Source organism: Geotrypetes seraphini, chromosome 3 (assembly GCF_902459505.1).
Source record: "Geotrypetes seraphini chromosome 3, aGeoSer1.1, whole genome shotgun sequence".
In the NCBI taxonomy this organism is placed as follows: domain Eukaryota; kingdom Metazoa; phylum Chordata; class Amphibia; order Gymnophiona; family Dermophiidae; genus Geotrypetes; species Geotrypetes seraphini.
Window position 1 is genome coordinate 128,870,961 of NC_047086.1, and position 19,429 is coordinate 128,890,389.

The 19,429-nt window shown below is 42.1% G+C and overlaps 1 protein-coding gene across 17 annotated transcripts in view; it reads left to right on the top strand.

The window, feature by feature from the left end:
* Positions 1-19,429, top strand: part of NCOA1 (nuclear receptor coactivator 1) — a 631,796-nt gene that overhangs the window by 480,383 nt on the left and 131,984 nt on the right. For all 17 annotated transcript variants that reach the window (XR_004538963.1, XR_004538966.1, XR_004538965.1 and 14 more), the window contains 2 exons: positions 12,489-12,663; positions 18,999-19,182. Coding sequence is in view for 13 of the 17 variants with exons in the window: in XM_033939863.1 (XP_033795754.1) it covers positions 12,489-12,663; positions 18,999-19,182 (359 nt within the window). In the remaining 4 variants the exon portion in view is untranslated. The remainder of the gene's footprint in view (positions 1-12,488; positions 12,664-18,998; positions 19,183-19,429) is intronic.

Sequence of the window (19,429 nt, forward strand, 5' to 3'; positions counted from 1 at the left end):
CGTCTTTAATGTGCTCAGGTTATGAACATTAGAACTTTCTAATGCACTTAGATCAGTTGAAAATATGTTGGTTTTTAGGTTTACATGCATTAACATTTTTAAGCTGTCTAAATGAACTGAATCTAATTAATTCACATCCCTACTCTTTTTTTCTGCGTCTGTAGAGGCCCCTATAGCTAATTTTTTTGGTCTTTTTCCATCTCTTCCCTTCTTTCTTTTCCTTATACCAGTCAGACAATTGCCTTTGGATCTTCCTCAGTTCCTGCCTTGGTCTCCCTCTCAGCATGTACCACTTACCTCTCCCCTTTCTGCTGTCTCCCTCCACATAGCTTCTGCATCGGCTCCCTATTTATTCTTGTCACATAATTAATCCTTAAGAAACAGATGGCCTGGTGGGATAAGACAGCAAGACAGGCTTGTTGCTCAGGCACCACCTGCATGGCTGTTTTGCTGCCTCAAGTATTAAAAAGTGCACTCGAAAGGATAAATACAAAGGTACAGACCCGTAGGGCACTGGGGGCTAGGGAGAAAGCAAAAGAGATGGCAAGGGCACAGCCGGAAACGGAAACACGGCACTACCATTTGAAGTTTATTTTTAAAGTTGCCGCGGCGGCTCTTCTCACGATCGCTGCCTGCATTGGAAGCCTTCTCTGACGCAGGTGCGGCTCATGAGAGGAGCCGCAGCGACTTTAAACTTTTAAAATAAACTTCAAATGGTAGTGCCATTTCTTGTTGATGGAGGTCTGCGCGAGCAGGGAGGCGGTGTGGGGCCATTTATTTTTAATTTTGAAGGTGGCGCGAGCTGGAGCAAGTCCGTCCTGGGTCCGCATCTGCCCTCCGCCGACAGCCGGCTCCCTCGAAGCCCTCCTCTTGCTGGCGGGGACTGCCGGGGCCTGCGTGCGGCGGGGAAGGGGGGTCTTGCCTGGCCGGAGCCGGCCAAATCCTGGGCCTGCTCTCCTTCTCCTAAGTCCCAGCCCCTCACTACGCTAGCTGCCATAGAGGAACTGGCGCTTTGGTGTGGCTGTGAGTTCGATGGCTACAGCGCTGGAGTGCTGGTGAGGCTCTTGAGAGGAGCTGCAGAGTTCGGCCGTGCAGCGTAAAAGAGTCGGCCCACAGCGCTCGAGTGTGGGACCGTTGTAAGCGCCCATGTGCTCTCCTGCCTGCCACGGAACACGCAGGCAGGAGTGCACATGCGCGCTTAGCATTTTATTTTTTATAAATATATATATATTACATTGAGGTAATTTATGTCAACGGTCCAAGTTACAATAAAGTTGAACAGGTCTCCATACTCTGAGAAAAGAACTAATAGAATGATGTTTTTCAACTATTACACTTTCGAAATTGTTGGTTTTTCATACCATGTTCCACCATACGATGTATTCTACCTTAGATAAGTCCTTCCAACAGTGCAAGATGTTTTTAATAGCCAAGGATAATTAGATGTTAAGTAAATGGGCATTGGGCTCGGATATAGAGTATGTGAGACCATGTGGTCCAAGAATAAAAATTTTAAGATGTATGGAAACATAGAAACATAGAAGATGATGGCAGATAAGGGCCATAGCCCATCAGGTCTGCCCACTCTACTGACCTACCCTCAAGTCTACTATCCTAGGGATCCCACTCCTGGTGACAGGTTCCCTTGGCTTAACCCTCTAAGGCAGGGGTCTGCAACCTTTAAGACATAAAGAGCCACTTGGACCCGTTTTCGAAAAGAAAAAAAAACTTGGAGCCGCAAAACCTGTTCCCCCTTCTTTCTGTCTCTGTCTGCCCCCTTTCTTTCTTTCTCCGTGCCCTCCCCCAAGCCACTCGGCTTGCTGCCACCGCCATCGGGGAATAGCCCCCAAGCCACCGCCGTCCCAAGCTTTCCCTGCAGAAGCGTCTCGCTGACCAGCATTCTGCTCCCTGACGTCAATTCTGACGTAGGAGAGGAAGTTCCGGGCCAACAAGGCATTTCTCCTCATTCCATCCAGCCTGAGCCCCATCTCTCCTTGATCCAGCATTTCCCTTCTGTGTTTGTCAGAATTACCATTCCACCTATTTTCCAGCATCACCCTTCTTTGTGTCCATCTCACTATATCTTCCTTTCTTTCAGCCTCCTGTATGTTTCCTCTCCTCCAGACCTCATTCTCTCCCCCAACTTTTTCTTTCTGTCTCCCTGTTCCCCCTGGCCCACGGGGATGCCCCCCTGACCCACGGGACTCCCACGGGGACGCCCCCTGGCCCACGGGACTCCCACGGGGATGAAAACAGCCTACCTAAATTCTGGCGATGCAGGCGTGCAGCTTACAAGTCCGGCGTCGTGGCGGGAAATAGCCATGTTGAGCAGTGAGCTCAGCACGTACACAGATGAAAGCCTTGCTTGCTAATTGGTCCGGCGGCACGGCGGGGCGGGGCCGCCGGACCAATCAGCAAGCAAGGCTTTCATCTGTGTACGTGCTGAGCTCACTGCTCAGCATGGCTATTTCCCGCCGCAACGCCGGACTTGTAAGCTGCATGCCTGCGTGACACACTACCGGAGCTGCGGCAAAAGTGGAAAAGAGCCGCATGCGGCTCTGGAGCCGCGGGTTGCTGACCCCCGCTCTAAGGGATCCCACATGGGCATCCCATTTGTTCTTAAATTCTTGCACGCTGTTTGCCTCGATCACCTGCACCGGGAGCTCGTTCCAAGGATCAACCACTCTCTCGGTGAAGAAATATTTCCTGGTGTCGCCATGAAATTTCCCGCCCCTGAGTTTGAGCGGATGCCCTCTTGTGGCTGAGGGTCCTTTGAGAAAGAGAATCTCTTCTTCCATCTCGAAACGGCCGGTAATATACTTAAACGTCTCGATCATGTCTCCTCTCTCCTCTCTCCCTACGTTCCTCATAGAATGGTGGATATGGTGTTCCAGACTTTATCCCAATACAGTTTAATATGTGAGCATTGGTGTAACATGTGCGGCAGTGTACCTTCAAATTTTCCACAGGACCAGCATAGATTGGAGCCTTCTTTGGAAAATTTAGCGAGTTTATGCGGAGTCCAGTGGGATGGATATAGTAGAAAGTATATTGATTGAAGGAGTGGAGCCGATCTAATAGACTTGAATACTCAGGTCCACACTTTCTGCCAAAGCTCATCAGCGGAAATGTCTAAATCCAAATGCCATGCACTCATCATTAGTGATATAGACACAGGTGAAATTTGTCTCAATAAAGCATACCATTTAGAGGCAACACCTTTAAATGGAGCTATAGTAATAACATTTTGAAGGAGATCAGGTATTGATTTCAATTTTAGAAGTTCTGGAATTGAAGCACACACACAGAGTTTTAATTGAAGCTAATTAATATATTGATGGGCTGGTAGATTAAATTTATCAAAAGCCAACTATCAATTATTACATAAAAGATCTTGAAGTGTCCAGATATCACATTTTTGCCAAATATGCCAATTCAAGACGATGTTATTGATTTTTAAGTGTTATTGTTCCATAATGAAATCAATGTGGTGTCCTTCCATTTGATTTTCATAATGCTATCAAATTGTAAGAGAACCTTATACGTTGAATGGAAAATACAATTTAGAGAGGAGGATATTGACAGGATGCAAGCAAGATTGTTGGTACCATATAAGATTTTTTCCAGAGACAGCCAAGGGGGGGTGGTCAGATGTAGTTTTATTATGAAGCCATGATGAGCCCTGACACAATATGAAGGCTTGATGATATTTTTAAAAGTCTGGAAAGTTGACTCCACCGTTCGATTTATCATTTTTGAGTTTGTGCAATGCTATCCATGATTGGCTATTTTTCCACAAGAATTCGTTTAACAATTTTTCGATAACACAGTATACATTCTTAATACATAGTTGATTTGGGGTTGAATCATCATTTTAATCGTGGCCAAGCACCCCCACCAGGTAATTTTTAATGGTGACCATTTATGTATTAAGTTCTTTATTATGAATAGCATGTAAGCCTCGTTTAGTTTTTCCGTATCCTCCAAAGTTGGACCTATGAAAAAAACCTAAATACTTCAATTTGTTTGCATTCCAAACAAAACCAAAGGAGTTGATATTTTGTTTATCTCCATTGCAGTTCAGAGGCATTAATTGATACTTAGTCATATTTAATTTATAGCCAGAGATCTGCACATAGGACTCAGTTACCTGATGGTGTGTTGGATAGAGTCTGGAATGCAAACAAATGTTATTTCGGCTCCAGCATTTACTTCCAAGTTTTTGTGTGGCATCATTTATTTAGCCATCTTTGATTTAGCAATCATGATGTTCCATTGTGGACCAATTTATTCATATCCACCTCGTGGCTTTTTAAGACTCCTGAGGCAGGCCGTTCTGGCCGAAACATGTACATGTTGAGTCATTGAGTTGTTGCTGGATGAAATAAAGGATATTTTTACCATACATTTGAATCCACCAGTCTATATAGGAAAACTCCACTTCTTGTCTTTCATTAGTGGATTTGATTTTCCTGTTTTATACACAGCACAGCATAACGTCATCTGTATACGCAGCAAGTTTGATTTCACAACCGCAGTATTTAAATCCTTGAATATCTGATTTTGCTCTTATAGCCACCAAAAGCATTTCCACTGATAAATTAAAGAGCACCGGGGACAACGGGCATCCTTGACGAGTGCCTCTAGAGGGTTTGAAGAAATCAGAGATGTGACTATTAATACCATTATCATGTTAATAAAATGATCAGGAATACCAAATTTGTGTTATGTAGCATAAATAAAAGGCCATTCCACTCTATCAAACGCCTTTTCAGCATCATGCCCGATAAGTGTAAATTTTTGAGTAGAAGATTGAGATGCTGCAATAACATTCAATAACATACAGGAGTTGTTAAAAGAGTGTCTGCCTTTGATAAATCCAGTTTGGTCTGTGGTAATCAAGAGTGGTATTACTTGTTGTAATCTAGTCGCAAGTATCGTGGCATAGATTTTAGCATCATGGAAAGTGTTCTGTAATTGGTTACAAACTGAGGATCCTTGTGATATCAAATTTGTAAAAAATTGTTGTATATACGGGGCAAGTATATGTTTAAAAGATGAATAAAATTCAGTAATAAACCCGTCAGGGCCTGGAGATTTATTCTAAAACTTGAGTTTCTGAAACAATCAAAATTATTCCAAAAACGATCCACTGGAATTATCATTTGCCCACTAGGGCTTAAAAGAAAATCGTCAGGGTCTATAGCAGGAAAAGTGTCTCTAATAAGTGTAATTTTATTGTTAAATTTTTTTGCTAAGTCCTCTGCAGTTGGTATACAGTTTTGCTTTGATCTTACACTCTCTGAGGTTAGTGAGCACCAGTGTTTAAAAAGGGCGTTACTTTGATTATCTGAACTGAATACCATAATAGTTTTTTCTTGCGGTCTTAATCTCTAGGTTATAATTCTTGATGTTAACTCTCCAGATCTGTTTGTCAGATTCTATGTTTTTTTCCATTTCGGTTCCAATTTTCTGCACCCCTGTTTTAGCTCATGGTGGTATGATGTATACCAGGGTGCCTTCCGAGCATAACACACTGATTTAGTTGTTAATGGGGATAAGACTTGAAAGATATTTTCAGATATTTCCTTCCATTCCTTCCATATATTTTCTGACGATTTGTCAGGAGAAATACATGGTAATACTTTTAACAAATTGGACCAGAAAAGGTTAGTACAGATCTTTTTCCTAATAGTTACCATTGGTTTCTGTTGTATATAATCATTAATAGGGGACATAAAGATGGGAAGACAGAATTCCCCAAGAAGGTGGTCTGACCAGGGAACCCTCCACCAATGAACCTCATCTAGCCCAGTTTGTTGGTACATAAAATCCATACAACTGATGAGATCTAACATGTGACCTTTTTAATATGTAATGGCTTTTGTAGGTAGTGATAAACTAAGAGAGTTCAGAAATGAGACAAAATCTAAGGTATCTTTGTTGGTAGTGTCATCTAAGTGTAAGTGAATATCTCCAATAATCAACAACCTTGGGTACTTCAACAGAGCTCCTGTTATAATGTTGGAGATCAATTCTATAGAATCCTTCCAAGGCACAGGGGGACGGTATAACAACAATATTCTTAAAGGATCCTGACATAACTCCTCTTTGAATGACACTATCATATATTCAAGTTCAGGGTGGCAGGCTTTGTCTATAAGAGAGACATTAAAGAATGACCTAAAAATCAGCCCTAATCCCCCACCCTGTTTATCCCTCCTAGAGGTAAAAATACTATGGACACCTTGTGGACAGAGCTCATTTTGAGTAAAAATAAAAAATCCCTTTGATCAATCCAAGTCTCGGTGATAAACATTAGACCAGGGTCAGTGTCTAAAAGTAAATCTTTAATAATCTGTTGCTTGTTGCACACCGATCTGGCATTGCAATAAAGTGCTGGTACTGGAGTAAGAGATTCAGTGTACAGATCTGACTTCCTATTAGATGGTGAGACAGACTTAGGTGCATTTTGATTCCTTCCAAAAACTAGTCTTCTACGGTAATTTTTTTCTATTTCCAACAATCACTGGAATTTTCTGACCTAAACGGTGTCTTTGCTCAAACAGTGTTCCAGCGGGTTGGAAAAAGAAACAGTAGTTGAGTGTATTAAATTGGAATTTGAAATAAACAATAAACATAATACCCATAACACTGACTCCATAATTCTAAAAATTATGAGTCTACCACAAATCGAGAGAAGACCTATTTAATCCAGTGAGCTTCAAAGCCAAATCTGAAAACTAATATTAAAATAAATTAAAATGAAGTACAAATCAGTACCTCATGAATGAAGTGATGATGGTGGTGGTGGTCCATCTTCACTCCCTGGGTGATCTGGTTCATCCGTACGAAGAGAGACTGAACAAATTGCAGCTCTACACTCTTGAGGAACGTAGGGAGAGGGGAGACATGATCGAAACATTTAAGTACCTCACGGGACGTGTCGAACTGGAAGATGATATTTTCTTTCTCAAGGGACCCTCGGCCACAAGAGGGCACCCGCTCAAACTCAGGGGCGGAAAATTTCATGGCGACACCAGAAAGTATTTCTTCACAGAGAGAGTGGTTGATCATTGGAACAAGCTTCCAGTGCAGGTGATCGCGGCAGACAGCATGCCAGACTTTAAAAATAAATGGGATACCCATGTGGGATCCCTACGAGGGTCAAGATAAGGAAATTGGGTCATTAGGGCATAGACAGGGGGTGGGTAAGCAGAGTGGGCAGACTTGATGGGCTGTAGCCCTTTTCTGCCGTCATCTTCTATGTTTCTATGACTGGTTGATCAGAGCTCCCTTGCTGTCTGAGGGGCGTCAGACTGTTCATCAGGTAGTACAGTTGCTGCAGTGCATGCATGGGCTGGGTGATCAACTTCAGGGTCACCTCGAGCCAACACAGGATTTGGAATACCTGGGAGTTTGATTTCACATGGGACAGAACAAAGTGTTCCTGCCTGTGTCCGGTCAGGAAAAGCTTCAACAGGTTGTCAGGGGCCTTCTGGCCACTCTGGTTCCGATGGCATGGCAGTACCTCCAGTTTCTGGGGACCATGATGACAATGATCAATGTGGTCCTTTGGGCCACAGCCCTTCTGCGCCCACTACAGGATGCTCTGCTTTCGTGCTGGAATCCTTTACATGTATCCCTGTCCTGGACGACAGTGGCGCAGAGCAGTCTTGCATGGTTGTTGCGACTCCTCTCGCTTTCCAGGGGCCTTCCCTTCCAGATTTCAGATTGGATAATTTTTTCTACAAATGTGAGTCTTAAAAGCTGGGGAGCGGTGTGTATGACCATCCCTGTTCAGCCCCAGTGGGCACCCTCAGAGTGTAAGTGGTTGATCAATCGCTTAGAGATTCAGGCGATTCAGCTGGCTCTTCTCCACTTCGAGGGTCGTCTCCGTCATCGGGCCATCTGTGTCTTCTCAGACTGTGACAAAGTCAGTCAGAAGGTGGGCACAAGGAGTCCCTCCCTGAGTGTGGAGGCGTTGATTCTTTTCTCTTGGGGGGAGAGATACCTCGTGGCACTATTCAAGCAGATTTTCTCAGTCATCAGACACTAGACCCCAGAGAGTGGCCCCTGTCTCAAAGAGCATTCGATTGCATAATAGATCAGTGAGGGTGTCCCACATTTGATCTCATGGCAACTGCAACCAACAGGAAAGAGGATCGATTCTTCAGTCGCTGTCGCGAGGCCATCAGCGCAGGCCTGGACACTATGGTTCAGGCCTGGCCACAGGAGATCTCCTCTGTCTTCCCTCCATGATAGGGCATCTGTTGAGGCAGATAGTAGCCCACAGAGGTCCTGTGATCCTGGTTACACCCGATTTGCCAAGGTAGCCATGGTATGCCAACTCGGTTCTTCTTTAGAAGGATTGGGGACTCCATCTACCTAGTCATTCTCGCCTCCTCACACAGAGTTCAATTACGATGCAGGATCTGGATTGTTTTGGTCTTACGGCATGACTTTTGAGTATGTGGCCTTAACTAGCTAGGGGTTATTCTTCAGCTGTGATTGCCACATTGCTTCACTGCAAAAGGAAGTCCATAGTGGCAGCCTATGCAAAGGCTTGGAGACAAGTGGACCTGTCTTTTACATCAATTCCTCGGGTCCTGGAGTTTCTGCAGGATGGCCTGAAGAAGGGCCTAGCGGTAGCTTTGCTCCATGTGCAGATTGCTGGTCTTTCATGTATGGGCCTTCCTCCTCTGAGGGACTCATTGGCAGCTCATCTGGATGTGGCTCATTTTCTATAGGGTGCTCTGCGACTTGCACCTTCCCTGTCCTCTGGTTTGAGGGAGCAGGACCAGGTGTTATTGTCTTTGAACGTGGCAGGATTTTGTTGTGATATCTGGGAGTCACCAACGAGTTTCACCTCTGACCATCTGTTTGTTCTGAGGTGTCCTGCCCACAAAGATAGGCTTGCTTCTAAGGCCACCATTTCCAGGTGAATTCTTATGGCCATTTTAACAGCTTATGTGGCGGTTGAAAAGAAGCCCACCTCGCAGTGTGGGCTCATTCTACCAGAGGTGTTTCGTCCTCTTGGGCAGAGTCGTCAGCTGTTTCTGTGGATGAGACTTGCATATGTTCACCAAGTTCTACAGGATCGATGTGGCGGTCAAGCAGGACGCTGCTTTTGGTGTCTCTGTTTTGGCAGCGGGCTCATCAGTCCCACCCTGATTTTTCAGGACTGCTCTGTTACATCCCACTGGTCCCGTAATAAAGTGGGATTGTACAAGAATGAAAGATTAGGTTCTTAACTTTGCTAATCTTCTTTCTTGTAAATCCACATTTTATTCAGGGAACCCTTTATAAGAGTGCCATCAGAATGGGTTTAGCACTTAGTTTGGTGGGAGGGGGTCCCTGGTTGAGGCACCCCTTTTGACAGTGAGGGCTGTATCTCCCTATAGCACTGTTTTGTCATTCAGGTTTCTAATATTTCGTAACCTGTTCTCTCATTTTTTATTATTGATGTTTTGCATTTGTTGATATGATCAGAATTGATTTATTTGCCGAGGAGTCTCCCCATTCCCCTCACGCTTGTTATCCTCTACAGATGTTCCTGGCTGCTTTAAGACTGAGGTTGCAGGGACAGTGATGAGGTAAGAGAGGGAGGGATTTAAGTCTCTGACGTTTGAGGCTTTCTACAAAGTCCTGGCAGGTAGACAGAAATAACCCACTGATCCAAGAATAAAGTGTGGATTTACAAGAATGAAGATTAGCAAAGGTAAGAACCTAATCTTTCGTTAAACTCTGGAACTTGTTGCCGGAGAATGTAGTGAAAGTCTGGAATTTGTTGCCGAGAATTGTCACAGCCGTGCTCTCTGTGGACACCCTGAGCCGTCGGGTAGTGACACGATGTTGGCTACTGGCGTGGTCCCTTTAGAATTAGGGTGTCCTTTCAAGTTGGCCGCCTCTAGGCAAATGCCTAACTAAGTTTACTCCCAAGGGCTTTGAAGAAAACACATTTGTCAGAATGGCGTGGGTGCAAAAACATAAGCTTTTATTTGGCAACTGGCCATAGAATCACTGTGCCACTCCAAGTTTCCCTGGTAGCAGGAACATAATACAAAACCAAAAAGAAAAAGTTCATTTCACTCACTATCACTCAGGAATCAGCTTTGAGCTTGCTTGGCCAATCATATACAGTCATTTAGTTCTTCATAAGGCTCAGAGGTGAAATAGTTGGCAAAAATAACTTTTCACTGTAGAGCCTACAGAGGATTCCCAATCAAATATACTGGGTCAATAGTATAGAAAGTAGTCTCCCAAAAGATAGAACCAAACAAATAAACAAAAATAAAGGAGAACTCCTTATGTATAGAAGAGAAGACTTTCAACCAGAGAGGTGCTCAGAACCTTGAACAAAGGTGATGAAAAACACTAACTGGGGAAGAACCCCCTAAAAGTGTTTCAATGCTCTATCATTGCATCTTCTCCATTGGAAGAAAGAAATCCGTGAAAAACTTGTGCAAAAACTTAACTGGTGTCAAAAATACCGGTATATATATAATATAAGCAAAGCGTATTTCTAATAATGTGCTGAAACTTAGCTTGCATGGGTGGTTAGGAAGCAGGCTCACTCCAGCAGGCTCTTATAGGGGTTCTTTCCCAGTTAGTGTTTTTCATCACCTTTGTTCAAGGTTCTGAGCACCTCTCTGGTTGAAAGTCTTCTCTTCTATACATAAGGAGTTCTCGTTTATTTGTTTGCGCCTACAGAGGACACATTCATATTCATGCCTAAGAGACATTCTGTGCTTTTCCTATAGTGCACTCACTCTCTCCAGCTGGGCTGGACTTTCCACATAGACACAAGCAGGCTTTACCCTGAGAGGATTAATCCCCTTTTCCTAAGAGGCAGGCAGGCTAATTTAATTACCTAGTTGCTATGGCAATCAATTCACAGCTGGGCTCTTGCATGGAGTCCTGAAATCAGGAACCTCTGGGTTTAACTTGGCTAGAATTTACAGCCTAGTGTTTGGTTTGGCTGGGCACATTTCCTGAAGAGGAGATTACTGTCTTTCACAAAGTCCAGCAAACTCACATGTGCAAACTGCAGTACAGGATTACGTTCCTTGATAACTCCCACAGTCATTAACTCAATGAGAAAACAGAAAAACACAGTCAGAAAGAAAACCCTTTTCACAGACCTTTTCACAGTGTGTTCAACTCTCCATTTCCTCTGGCCAGCTTTCCTCCACAGCACTACTCTCTTCCACCACCATTGGCTCTGGGGTAAGGAATTATGTGGCCAAATTACCAGTCTGCTCCTCAGTCATCTCCCAATCTGTGCTGATGAACTGCCCTGCAGGGTCTGAGGCCAGCTCAGCCCTGTCCTGCATTTCCTGTCTCTGCTCTTGTCCTGCTCTTTCTGCCAAGCCTCGTTCTGCTCCACCTCCCCCTTGCTCTCTGACGAGCCTGGCTTTAAGCTGAGGAAAAGAACTACTCCCCCTTGGCTTTGGATGGGGGAAGGGATTCCTTCCTCAGCCAGTGCCGTTTCTCTGAGGGGAAACTGCTTGTGAGCTTTCTTCCGTACAGGCACTGGACAATTGCAAGGCAGATTCTTCTTGCCTGGCTTTGGGACTGCTTCAGGTAAGTCTAAGCTTTCCTGTTCTATTTCCATTTCCTCATCCTTATTCACAGGGTAGTCAGCTAACTTATTGTCTTGAGCACTGACCTGGTCAGCCCTTCTGCACTGGGGTTTGTATACTTTCCTACATTTCCCTGTGGCAAACCTTGGGAAAGAAGTCAGTTTGTCATAGAATGTAGTGAAAGCAGTTAGCTTAGCAGGGTTTTTAAAAGGTTTGGATAATTTCCTAAAAGAGAAGTCCATAAGCCATTATTAAGATGTTTTGGGGAAATCCACTGCTTATTCTAAGGAAAAGCAGCATAAAATCTGTTTTTCTACTTTGGATCTTGCAAGGTATTTTTTGACCTGGGTTGGCCACTGTTGGAAACAGGATACTGGGCTTGATGGACCTTCAATCTGTCCCAGTATGGCAACTCGTATGCTCTTAAGATATAGTGCATGTTTTTAATGAATAATTGCTGGTGTTTCTATTGTGATCCACTCAGAATGGAGTATGTACAGTAATATAAATTATTTTTAAATAAATAAAAAATGTTCTGCATTATTGGCTATCAAAATACTGTGCTTGCACAGCAGAACTAGAAAAGAGTAGCTGCCTAATCCAGAAAATAAATGTATTATATTTGATTGCAACAGTCATAACAAACAAAAGTTTTGTAGGTATAAAATTTGTGATGTCAAACATATTTTAATCATCAACATAAACTGAGAATTTATTGCAGCTCTCTCTCATTTTCAAAATGCGGACATAAAATGGTGTAGGAAAATGGTTTTATAATTGTTTATTGCATTGATACATTGGTTCTGCTGGCAGATATGGAATAATATCAGGCTCATAATGTTATGATATAAAACCAGAGAAGATAAATTGAAATTGAACTAATCTGTGCATTTTGTTCTCCAGGTATAGGTCAGCAGGGTGACCCCACTTTTGCACCTTCTCTCAGCCCAAATAGTCCTCTAGTATCACCTCGAATTGCTTCATCACAGAGTTCTGTGCTCCCGCAAGCACCAACCACACCTGGTTACCAGTCACCAGATATAAAGGCATGGCAGCAGAATGCACTGGGCAGTAATAGGCAAGTATAATATGCTCATTGTTTTGTTTCAGAAGTACTGAAGGCAGCCCTTTAACACTTGAAACAATTGAGTAGTTCCATATCAGTGTTACTGAAATTCAGAAAGTAATTTTGCATGCAAAAATGTGTGTGTAAGAATATATGCTTATATATCTCACTGTCATTTGAATACTTTGACAATGAACATATTAACTATTACCCCTCAATGCAGAGAAGTGCACACAAGCCCCAAAGGCTTAACACTTTTTTTTTATACTGACAATTCCTGATCTGAGGTGCAGAAAAATTCTAATAGCACAAAAAGGTTCCACAAAGGAAATGAAGCAGCAAAACAACAAATGGATTGTGGAACAGAAGATCAGATGTACCAGTTTGTAGTTTAATAAGCGTCCAAATAACTTAAAAGCAATAATTAAAAAAATAATCCGCAAAGGATGTATATAGTCACAATTGACTCATAAGATAAAAAACAAATACTGTAATTTATAAAATACAAATGACCCAATATGGGCCATGCTTTGACAAAATGAAATGCCTTCCTCAGGATTCTTTTAGGGTCCTTGGATTTCTTGTAAATTTCATGTTTTTATATTTAAAACAGCCAAGGACCCTATAAGACCCCTGAGGACACATGACAACTGGGTAGGGAATCCATGGCAAGACTGCCATTTCCAGGTGGGCTTACCCAACTGGAGTTTTGAGGTTTATGATATTTGAGCTGTATGATATTGTCTTTGGTTCCCATGCATACATGATAATGTAACAGTCCACTCATAGTTTACTTGCAGTCAGGTAACCACTTCTCTCCAAATGAGGGCCTTGACATTGCTAGAGTTTTATCAGCACCTGATAAAGGTTCCTATTCAGTTCAATTTCCATTACAGTTCCTGCTTTTGGGTTGAGAGGCCTCCACAAAATTGCAAGAATGTGGAGTGAACACTTCAATGGCCTCTTCATCAAGCTTTTGGCAGTCACTTGGCAATGTGCCCTCTCTTTTCACATCTAAAACCAGTGATCCAACTGGATCAGTGGAGTATGCTGGGTTTGGGGGAATGAAGGTCTCTAGCATCTGACCCTGTTCTTGGAGATGCCAGGCTAGAAGGCAATTTCTGGTCCTTCATATTCTTGGACCCTGCCTTTGCTCTTTTCTTCTCAGGACTCTCAGCTCCCTTTCTCTCTTTGTAGGGTTCAGGTTCTGGTTACGCTTAGTAAAAGGCTTTAGCTACGTCCACAGCACTCTCCTGTGTCCCTCTCTGGATAGAGCTAATCTCTTTAACCCATTGATTCTAGACGGTAGTCCTAGAAGGCCCAGAGCCCCAGAGGCTAAAGATTTCAGCATCTTCTGACAGGGTATTCTCAAATCCTACCACTGCCATAATATGTACTGTGTGCGAGGGCAAGCTGCGGGCCCAAGTAAGACTAACCAAACACATTCATCAAGTTATGGTGAAATAAGTAATGTTTTTTTAAATATGCACAAGAAGACTCCTGTTCACTTCACATATGGAGAGAAAGCAATATAAGAACATAAGAAATGCCTCTGCTGGGTCAGACCAGAGGTCTCTCATGCCCAGCAGTCCGCTCACGTGGGGGGCCACCAGGTCCAGGACCTGTATAGTAACCCTCTATCTATACCCTTCTATCCCCTTTTTCTTCAGAAAATTGTCCAAACCCTTCTTGAACTCCAATACCGTACCTTGTCCTGTCATACCCTCTGGAAGCGCATTCCAGGTATCCACACGTTGGGTGAAGAAGAACTTCCTAGCATTGGTTCTGAATCTATCCCCTCTTAATTTTTCCGAATGGCCTCTCATTCTTGTAGTTTTCGAAAATTTGAAGAATCTGTCCCTTTCCACTTTCTCTTGTAAGTCTCTATCATGTCCCCTCTAAGTCTCTGCTTCTCCAGGGAAAAGAGCCCCAGTTTCTCCAATCTTTCGGCGTATGAAAGGTTTTCCATACTTTTATCAAACGTGTCGCTCTCTTCTGAACCCTATCGAATATCGCCATATCCTTCTTTAGGCATGGCGACCAATATTGGACGCAGTACTCCAGATGCGGGCGCACCATCGCCCGATACAACAGCAGAATAACTTCTTTTGTTCTGGTTGTAATACCCTTCTTGATTATACCTAGCATTCTATTCGCTTTCTTAGTGGCTGCTGCGCACTGCGCCGACGGCTTCATTGTCTTGTCGACTATTACCCCCAAGTCCCTTTCTTGGGTACTCTCACTCAATAACAACCCTCCCATCGTGTAGCTGTATCTCGGGTTTCTGTTTCCTACTTGCAAGACTTTACATTTCTCTACATTGAACTTCATCTGCCATCTCATCGCCCACTCCCCTAGTTTGTTCAGGTCCCTTTGTAAACCTTCGCAGTCCCCTATAGTCCTAGCCCCTCTAAATAGTTTGGTGTCTGCAAATTTTATTACTTCGCACTTAGTCCCTGTTTCTAGATCATTTATGAATACATTGAATAGCAGCGGTCCGAGCACTGACCCCTGTGGAACACCACTCGTAACCACTGTTCCCTCTAATCTGTGCACTTGTGCGCGCACACACAACTTGCCGAACCCGCACACACAAATTAAAATAGCGTACACAAAAAAAATAAATTTTTGCCTAAAATGATTTTCACTGCTAAAATGAAATGTTGCAGAAGACCAGCTGTTCAGATTTCCCATTCATCACATTTATTGAAGCGCTATAATATAAATTTTAAGTCATTCACGTGATTCCGATATCTTTGGCAGTTGAACTTAACACGTCACGTGCCCTATAGGGCCATAGCCTATGGCCCATAGGATATGAAACACTTCCGATTCTTTGACTTCCTGAAGTTCCGCCATATTGTTTATTTCGTGGAATCGTGTGCAGCGTGGTACTGTGGTTGTATAACTGTATTCGTTTATTAAATTGTAACCAGATATAACTCTTAAAATGTCTAAACCGCGAATGGTGAAAAGTGTAAAACGCAAGAGAGCTGCAACAGCTTTTAGGTCTGAATGGCTTGAAGAAATTGTTGAAACGGAGACACCGGAATCTCGAAATACAATGTGTGTTCGACCTTTTGAAATATTTTCCTATGACGAAGACAATGGAGTTGTGTGTTGTTATTGTCAAGATGCCAAAGCAACTGGAAAATTCTCTACTGGAAAAATATGGGATGATGTTTGGAAACTGGACTCTGAAACGCCATCTATCAAGTAAATCTCATACCGATAGTATTAGGAAACTCAGAAGTAAAAATCTGAATTTATGAGGGGGACATGTTGCTTGAAAGCCCAACCAAAAAAGAAAACAGGCAAATTAGTAATGAACGGAAGTGTTCCAGTCCTGATGAAATTAGGGTTCTTGTCGACAGTGTTGTGCTGGCCATTAAGATGAATATCTCAATGCTGTCTGTTCAAAATATCAATGAGCACATGGCAAAGTATGTTAGTTTACCTGATAGCTGGAGAAGCAAAAACTATACGTTTGAATTTCTTGGAATTATCAATGGCATCGTGCAAGATGATCGTATGGCAGACATTAAATTAGCAACGTATCATACGTTAACTGTTGATGAAAGCACAGACATTTCTGTCAACAAGTACTTAATACTCTACTTTAAGTATCAGCCAGTCAATTCAAATGAGTATAGGACATCTCCTTCCACCCCATGGTTCTACAGTTGGAAGTATGTGATGCTACATCAATAGTAACAGCAATTAGGGAATTCTATAGGAAACATGAACTTGACCTGAATAAAATGGTTATGTTCACCTCTGATGGTGCCTCTGTTATGTTGGGCAAAATAGATGGTGTTGCAGCACAGCTGAGAAAAGACATTCCACATTTAGTGCAGCAACATTGTGTTGCACATCAGGAAGATTTGGGACTTTCTGATTCATGGAAAGAAGTAAAATTGATGAAAGAAGTAGAAACAGTAATGAGAACTATGTACACGGTGTTCTGTTGGTCTTCTACTAAACGATGCAAATTTCAAGAAATAGCAGATGCATCTGAATGTGAATCAATTGCTTTCAGACGTCTGAATGAAGTGCGCTGGTTATCTAGACACTTTGCACTTAAAGCAGTTATTCAAAATTATGATCCCCTGTTAAAATATTTTGAAGAAGACAAAGATAATAATCCTATTGCAAAGTACTGCTATAAGAAGCTGAACAGTGAATAATTTCATATTACACTTGAAGTTTTGAATGATGTCTTATCAGAACTGGCTTCCTTAACCATGGCATTTCAAAAACGTGGTTTGACACCATTGGAAGCTTATCATCTTGCACAGGGAAAATTGAACAAACTTCGAATGCAATACTTAGGCGACAAGGTTAAGTGGAGTGATAAAGCCAACAGTCTTCTTGACAACAGGATGAGGTCTGGAGAAAAAGTTTCAGTGGATACTAATTCCATATTAACCTTCATCAACATCCTATGTTTGCATCTGGGTGAAAGATTTCCTGAAAATGAAGTTAAGTAATGGTCTGCTTTTGACTGTACAGCAATATCACAATGCGACTTTGACTTTGGAAATGGACATATCAGATCTCTTTGTTTAAAGTATAAACAATTTCTTCCGGAGGAAAGTGTTATTATTCAGCAATACAATGACTTTAAATCCTTGTTGCAGAAAAAATCAAAAGCAATTTGATAAACAGCTTTCCAGATATGACAAAATTTGCATTTCAGTATGATCAATTTGCAGATTTAGCAAAATTGATGGGCATTGGTGCCACATTCTTAGCATCTAGTTCAGATTGTGAGTGTGGTTTTAGTCTAATGAACAATTTGAAGACTAAACAAAGGAATCGTTTACATTTAGAGCATTTGGAAATGCTGATGCATGTTAAGAGTCACCTTCAAGATGGAGGCTCAACAGATCTTGACAGAATTTATTCGGACTGGATAAATATGAAAGATCGCAGGGAAAAACTGAAAACTAAATTGCTGTTATTTTCTAAATTTTAAGTATAAAGTACAATGATACCTTATTTATAGGTAGCGCTCAATGAAACATTTCAATGAAACATAATTTATGTTTATTGAAATGAGACTTTATGTTACATAAAGTGTAACTAAAATTACATTGTGTTTTCGATAATTCATACTAAACTCAAAGACCTACCCATAAGTGCCCATGACTGAACTCTGGGCCCTTTGGCAGTCATTTTTATAGCACACACAAATTTAGTTTTTCCTTAAAATGCGCACAGATGAAATTTTTTACGCACACAGCCTATGAAAAATTAGAGGGAACATTGCTCGTGACCCTCCTCCAGTCCGAGTAGTGGTCCTTCACTCCTACCCTCTGTTTCCTACCTGCCAACCAATTCCTGATCCATCTGTGTACGTCTCCTTCCACCCCATGGTTCTTCAGTTTCTGAAGTAGGCATTCATGGGGTACCTTGTCAAAGGCTTTTTGGAAGTCTAAGTATATGATGTCAATGGGGTCCCCTTTGTCCATCCATTTGTTAATTCCTTAGAAGAAGTGCAATAAGTTCGTTAGGCACGATCTTCCCTTGCAGAAACCATGTTGGCTTGTTTTCATAAGTTTATTCCTTTCTAGATGCTCCTCGATGGTATATTTTATCAGTGCTTCCGCCATTTTCCCCGGAACTGAAGTCTGTAGTTCTCCGGGTCACCTCTCGATCCCTTTTTAAAGATGGGCGTAACATTGGCTATCTTCCATTCCTCCGGGATCACGCCTGTTTTCAGGGATAGATTACAAACTTGCTGTAGTAGTTCCGCTATTTCCTCCTTAAGCTCTTTCAGCACCCAGGGCCACAGCATAGATGAGTCTCTTGGCTCAACAATTCTTACAGGTCCCTCGGTTGATCTGGTTATTGTAGGGTGTACTACTTGAAATTTTTTTTTCCTGCAATGTTTTTAGTTTAGTTTTGCTACGCATTGTGTTATGGTGTTACTTTCAGTATTTGCAGATGTTTGTATCCATTTCGTTTGTTTTATTCTGGTTTTTTCCTATATTTTGTATGTTACCACCTGTAACCCATTTTATATAGCTGAAAAAGACTGAATATAAATTTTTGTAAACCCCTTTAGCCCTCCGATAAATAAATATTTTAATTTAAAAAACAGAGTATTATTAGAACAATTGGAATACATTATTTTTTCCTCTTCTTTGACATAGAATGGTTGCCAATGAGATATTTTTATGGACAGAAAAGGGTAAATGTAAAAAAAAAGTTGAACAGTAAAGTTTAATCATAGATTGAACCTAATTTCAGATTAGTCTCAGTAGAATTCACCCCATTATTTCTGTATTGTCTTCTTTTGCTGGAAACCTGATATATAACCTATATTATTTCTGGGTTCTTAGTGTTTTCAGCCAAGCAGGGCAGAGTCAACCTACACCTGCCCAACAGGGAATGTATAACAACATGAGCATTACGGTGTCCATGGCAGGAGGAAATGCAAATGTCCAGAACATTAACCAGATGACCGGACAGATGCAAATGAACTCCATTCAAATGCCAACACTGAACTCCCTGTGCTCAGAACAGGTTAGTAGTCCTGCATTCATATTCATGACATACAGCTGTGGTTATCATATCATTTAGTTTACACTTTGCAAGTGCTTTTGTAGCTGCAGTGGTAACGTATCAAAAAAAGAATTGCTATCTGGTATTTGGGAACAGTTCACGTCTCCACTTCTCAATTAAAGGGGGAATAGGTGTTGAAAAGAATTCCCGGTAAATTAAAAATAGAAAAATAATCCTAACAGGAAGTTAGAAAAATAGAAAAGGTCTG